The sequence below is a fragment of the Hyaena hyaena genome, unplaced genomic scaffold (genome assembly GCF_003009895.1).
Source record: "Hyaena hyaena isolate Hyena2069 unplaced genomic scaffold, ASM300989v1 scaffold_155, whole genome shotgun sequence".
In the NCBI taxonomy this organism is placed as follows: Eukaryota; Metazoa; Chordata; class Mammalia; order Carnivora; family Hyaenidae; genus Hyaena; species Hyaena hyaena.
In genome coordinates this window covers 1553969-1560212 of record NW_024080787.1, presented here as the reverse complement: position 1 = coordinate 1560212, position 6244 = coordinate 1553969, and the positions used below count along the sequence as shown (strand labels likewise).

Here is a 6244-nt window from a genome sequence, read left to right as displayed (position 1 = left end):
ACTCGAAATCTCCAGAAATTGTTATCAGTAGAGACAGCATGGACTTAAATCTACTCTTCTTTGCTGGGCTTTCCCCAGGAGCCTCTTATAACTGACTCTCCATTCCCAACACCTTCTTTTGTCTTTAGCTGGAGATGGTATTTAAAGTGATAGCTTAAGTCACTGTGGGGAGTTACTCAGTTTTCCTGGGTCTCCCCTGCCTATACAGGCAGTATGCATGTTATTGAACTTTTTTTTCTTCTATTAATCTGTCTCATGTCAACTTAATTTCTAGACGACCCAAAAGAATCTTGCAGGGTAGAGGAGCATGTGATGGAAGGGACATTAGTTATGCCTCTGAATGTACACGATCAAGGCCACTGTCTTCAATGTGCCCCTTCTCTAACTGTAGATACCCCCTGATGTCATACAGGTCCAGGCCTTGGGGACCCCACTGTTCTCAGTCTTGACAAGCATCAGTATCCCTTGGGAGCATGTCAAGGAAGCACTTTCCCAGACCCCCTCACAGTGGTGGCTGAATGAGAATTTCTAGAGGCAGGGCTAGGGAATTTGCATGTTTAACAAGGTTCCTCAGCTGGTTCTGATGCCAGTAGCCACAGGCCACACAGTGAGAAACTCCTCTAGGAAGGCAGTGAGCTGGTACTGGGTGGCGGAGCATGTGACTCTTGGTTCTGGCTCAGGTCATAATCTCATGATTTGTGGGTTTGAGCCCTGTGTTGGGCTATGCGCTGTCAGTGTAGAGCTTGCTTGGGATTCTCTCTCTCTCTTTGCCCTGTCCCTTCGTGCACGCTCTCTCTCTCTCTCAAAATAAACATTAAAAAAAAACCCCAAAAATATGGGAAATGAAGGCCCACTTCCACATTGTGTTAAATTCCTCACATGATTCATCTTCCATAAGAGGCTGAAGTCTGAGGTGCGGGAGTGATACAGAGACTCATCCTTCAGTGTTTTTACCTCTTCTCGGTGCCCTATAGCAACTGTAACCCAAAGGAGAAGTCACAGTTCAGAGGGGATTCATCTTGCAAATTTTTCTTCCCATGTCCAATTCTGCATTAGGATTCTCTTTTCCTGAAAGTGACTTCTAAACCCAGATTTCTGCTAGTCTTCCCCCCCCTCCCCCTGCACCCCTGCCCTAGTTTGGCAACTTAAACCTTCTAAACATGTATCAGTGTCAGGCTCCAGTGACTAATCCATCCTGAATTCAGGAAGGACGGGGTGGGGGGCATAATCCCCTCCTAATCTGCTGTGTTACCCCCACCTCTCTCTAGGCTGTGTGCCTCTCTTGGTAAAACTGGTTTGTGGGGCAGTGTGGAAGAAATCCTTGAAGCATATGGAGTGCCAGGTGGGTATTAAATTCTGGCCCTTGGTTCCCCAAGAAAGCTAGCAACTCAAAAGTAAGTCAAACTTATCAGCAAAATCCAGGGCCGTTTCTGCATGCCTGACAATTTAAGAGCATTTCCAGGAAAGCATCCAGGGGCACCAGCAAAGAAGATTAGACAGAGGAGACTAACTCCCAGGAGAAAGATTTAGAAGAACCACTTCCCCCACCAAGTTATTTGGCTGAGCACAGAAGGAGGCTGGGTGGTTTAATTCAGCTTCTCAAATACAACCAAATGATCACATCAGGACCATCAGTAGCTACTTTTCACTTTGAGGCAAAGCAAGATGATGGACTTAAAGAACCATCCAGCCCAAGGACTGTTTTTAGCTGATTTTCCTACCCCAGAGTCTCATTTTGACATGTGTCTGCATGTAGCCCAAAATCTGCAGCACAGATAGTGCCTGGACCGGTGATAACATTCCAGAAGGTCTTTCCTTGAACACTAGATTAGTGTCAGAGCTTCAGCAGATTATATGTCAGCTGTACTCAACAAAATAAATAAATCATTGAAAACTAAAAGGAACTCTAGCTGACATGTTTAGATATACTCACACTGAAGCAGAACAGGAGGGAAGTATAAGCAGAGAACAGTCACCTGGTATTTATGTTACAGGAGTTATTCTGAGTTCCCTACAAATATGATTCTCATAGCACTCCAAGTAATCCTAAGGTAGGTGGTGTAATTATCCCAATTGTACTGATGAGGAAACAGTCACAGAGATGTTAAATGACTTTGCCCAAGGATACAGAGCCACAGAGATGCTAAATGACTTTGCCCAAGGACACGGAGCTAATTAGCGGGCAGCTGGGACTTGGACCCAAGGCAGCCTGGGCACAGAACAGCATCCTAAACCATTGTGTCACACTGCCTTTTGTAAAATGACAAAGTGTGACAGGATGTGACATGATAGTGTAGAGTTCCTTGCATGGACACAAAGATTTTATGTGTTGCTTTTCATGGTCAGATCTCAAATTTGGTCATGACTCCACCTGTTAGTCAGAGACCCTTATTTCTCCCACTGGGAAAGATGCAACAGTTGATGTCTCAACTGAGTGCCTTTAAGACTCAAGTTCATGGGTCTCCTTGGAATTTGTGTTGTGACTTGAAACAGAAGCTGTCCACACGGCTGAGAAACAAGACTCGACTCCCCACTCGACTGCACTCTGAATTTATTTCTCTGCTTCCATGCCTGGATCCATCCCAGCCTCACCTTCCCTGGCCCTGATCCCTGCAGAGATGAAGCTGGGTTGCTTGTTGACTCTGTATCTTCAGCTGCCTCCTGGTCCCCAGGGTTTAAGGGAGGAAGCAGTAAAGACATCTGTTTTATCTTCCAGTGGCAGGAGTGGAAACATTTGTCTCAGTGGCTGCTGGGTGGCGCCAGTGTGGATGGCCACAGCTCTCCATTTGCTGGGGGTATTCCGCCAGGACATAGAGGAAGCCACCCAGGGCTGCAACAGCCATGGCTGTGTTGTGGGAGGAGCAGCCATCTGCGGAGAAAGAGTCCTTCTTGTGAGTACTGTGTGGTGGCCACAGTTCTGTTATGAGTGCTTTTCAGATACTTGTTCAGCCAGCCAGATCCCCTTTGATGGGCTGAACCCATCCACCAGCTGCTGTGAGTGCTGGTCACTAATGGCTCCCTTCTCCAGAGAAATGACTTCAGCCAACTGGAGCCTTCTCATTGGGGAGGTTACAGCTCCTTCCAATGACTCACTTATACAAGACACAAAAGCCCGGCCCTCCTTCTCAGGGGCCTGACTCAGGTCTGATTCCCACTCCAGAGCTTCCTTCTCCTGGGATCTGACCTGGGCCATACCGTTGTCCACCTCCTTCCCACCTCCACTTGTTCTCAGGCCCTGCACGAGACCTGCTAGGGCAGCACCCAGTTGGCTGCTTTGCATTTAGGGAAACTGAGGCTCAGGTAGTAGAACCAAGCTCCCCAGCTCTGGTGACTCCACAGCTCATTCCTGACCCTGACAGCCTCCCGCATTGCCACCTCACCCTTGCCCATTCCCAGGTGACCCTGAGCACTTGCCTGAGACAAGAGCCCCTTAGATGTTACTTAGTTCTGTAAACTCAAAGTGGGATGCCCACTTTTCACCCCTGAGCAGCTGAGAGGGAGACAGGACTTTCCTCTCCCCTCACAGTCTTGGAGAAGGGACAGACCCCAGCTAGGCCCTTTGGAGGGAGGGAGAATGCAGGTTTCAAGGAGCCTAATTACCAACTCTAGCAGTCCACATTAACATATGCCAAATGCCTGGGAGTGCTTTGCATGGTGAACTGATATTAACCCCCAACAGCTCTATGAAAGCCCTGCTCTATAGATAGGCACTGATAAGTTCCTATTTTACAGATTAAGAAACTGAGGCTCCCAGAGGTTGAGTGACTTCCACAGTGAGGAAGGAGCAGAAGGAGATTCAAACCCTGACAGTGTGATTTCAAACCCTGTACTCTAACTCTCCATGCCAGCTACCCCCTGTTCCGTCGGAGAAGGAGGGAAAACACCATTCCCACCTGGGCAGCTTCTTAGAATGCTGTCAGTCTGCAGGGGCCCGAGAAGGACCTTGGGCTTCAGAAGTTCTGCCCTTCTGGGGTACCTGAGTGGCTCAGTTGGTTAAGCGGCTGACTTCAGCTCAGGTCATGATCTCATAGTTTGTAGGTTTGAGCCCTGCTTCTCAGGCTTACAGCTCAGAGCCTGGATTCTCCTTTGGATTCTGTGCCTCCCTCTCTCTCTGACCCTCCGCTGCTCACATTCTGTCTCTCTGTCTCTCTCTCTCTCAAAAATAGATAAACATTAAAAAAAAAGAAGTTCTGCCCTTCTTTCCAGCCTCAGGATGGTCCTAGGGTCCAGCTGTCTGGGAGCAGCTAGCTTTCCAGGGTGTGCACAGCAGTCCCCCTGGCACCTGGTCATAGGTAGCCCCAGCCCCCGGCGCCAGGCAGTTCTAGTTCCCGCCGGGGCCTCTGGAGTCTTCTGAGAACTTCTCTCCCTTCCCCAGCCCAGCCTGGAGTCTTCTGAGAACTTCTCTCCCTTCCCCAGCCCAGCCTTTGGTGACAGCTACAAAATGAGCCATTGGATTTGTGCTTCCTTCTCTTGTCTACCTGTGGGCAGATGATGAGCTGCAGGGGGAGCTCATGGGGAGGCATTTAGTTACTGGCATCACTCATCAACATATGCTGAGCATCTACTCTGTGGGCTGGCTATGCCACCTCCTTTCCTGCTTCTGTCTTGCAGTTATTTATTTTTTCTGAATAAAAAAACGGGGGTGCCTGAGTGGCTCAGTTGGTTAAATGTCTGATTCTTGATTTCGGCACAGGTCATGATCTCAGAGTTCTTGAGTCAGGCTCTGTGCTGACAGTGTGGAGCCTGCTTCGGATTCTCTCTCTCTGCCCCTCCCCAGCTTGTGCACATGCTCTCTCTCTCTCTCTCTCTCTCTCAAAATAAATACATATTTTAAAAAATGAAACCCAGTTTTCTCTTCCTTCTTCCTCTCTCCCTTCCTCCCTTTCTCCCTGCCTTCCTCCCATATTAAATCTTGCCTTTCTTCCCTTATCGATATAATTATATCTTATTCTCATTTTCTCTACACTGGTGGACTGACCAAATAATTTATTATCTCAATCAGAACAGTTGGGGGAGGAAAGGAGGCACTATTTATAATGGCTCCAGGACAACAGAGGCAAGCTGGGGACGTCTGGACATGTGGTCACTAGGATTGCACTGGTCACTTACTTGCTGGCTCGAAGATTCCCTCCTATTCTTTTTTTGTTCTGAACCACAGTGCACTGACCTTTCCAAACTACATTTTCCAGGATGCCTTGCTTATCATCTGGTTAGGTTTGAGCAACAGCATCCACAGGCTGAAAGAGGGGAGGAGCTGGGGTATTTCTCCCCATTTCTGCCCCTCCATGTCCAGTCTCTGCAGGCTCTGCTCACCCCGCTTTGCTCCACAGTCCCTCCAGCTCTGACTCCAGGGAGGGTAGTGGCTTCCAGCAGTGCTTAATCTCTGGGTTTTCTCACTTTTCTGTGTTCAACTCTTGAAACACCTCTGAGAAGAGTGCCCTGTATGAAAATTCCCTCTGCCCCATGTTCCTAGTGCAGTTTCTGTTTTCCTGACTTGACCTTGGCCAAGAAGGGTTATCTCTGTGATTTTTAACAACACACTGAAAATTCCTTTATGCTCCTTTCACTGGAGACAAGATCTCTGGATTTCTGCTTCTGGCCCTGCCCTCCACCTCCCAGACCCAGCCTTTTTAGGGATGCAAGGGCATGTTTCCACTGAGGCCGACCTGCGTGCACCCTCTCCAGGGTGTCCTGGTTTCACGCCCAGAAGGTCCCTGGGTATTTGTATTACCTGTAAATTGTTTTTCTCGTCTCTTCACTCTTCTCAAAGCATGCTGTTGGCGTTGAATGGCTTTCAATAATTCTTCGTCTTCAGCAGCTGGGAGAAGGGTGAAAGGTGACCTTCTCAAGATGGATTTTCACACATTACTCACCAAACCTCCTCCTCTTCACAACACCTCAAGCAGCTCAGATCTTCTCTTGAATCTGGAGGTTCTTCCAGAAGGTTCCTTGAGCACCTGTCTGCAGAGCCTTACACACTCCCTAACTTTGTCATCTACTGATGTTTCTCCAGTTGTGATCCCCAACCACCCACATCAGAACTGCTGGAGGAGCTTGTTAAAATCCAGGCTCTGAAGATCCACCTTCTACCTGCTGAATCTGTAGGTCTGGGATCTGAGAAACTTCATTTATAAACTCCTCTGTTTTATTTTTTTATTTTTTTTATTTTTTTATAATGTTTTATTTATTTCTAGGAGAGAGAGAGAGAGAGAGAGAGAGAGAGAGAGAGAGAGAGAGAGAGAGA

The 6244-nt window shown here is 48.0% G+C and overlaps 1 protein-coding gene across 1 annotated transcript in view; it reads right to left on the bottom strand.

The window, feature by feature from the left end:
* Positions 1-2563: 2563 nt before the first annotated feature.
* Positions 2564-6244, bottom strand: part of CUNH16orf89 (chromosome unknown C16orf89 homolog) — a 15716-nt gene continuing 12035 nt past the window's right edge. The window contains 3 exon segments of the mRNA XM_039239228.1: positions 2564-2798; positions 2801-2869; positions 5732-5818. Of these exon segments, the coding sequence (XP_039095159.1) occupies positions 2740-2798; positions 2801-2869; positions 5732-5818 (215 nt within the window). The 3' untranslated portion in view covers positions 2564-2739.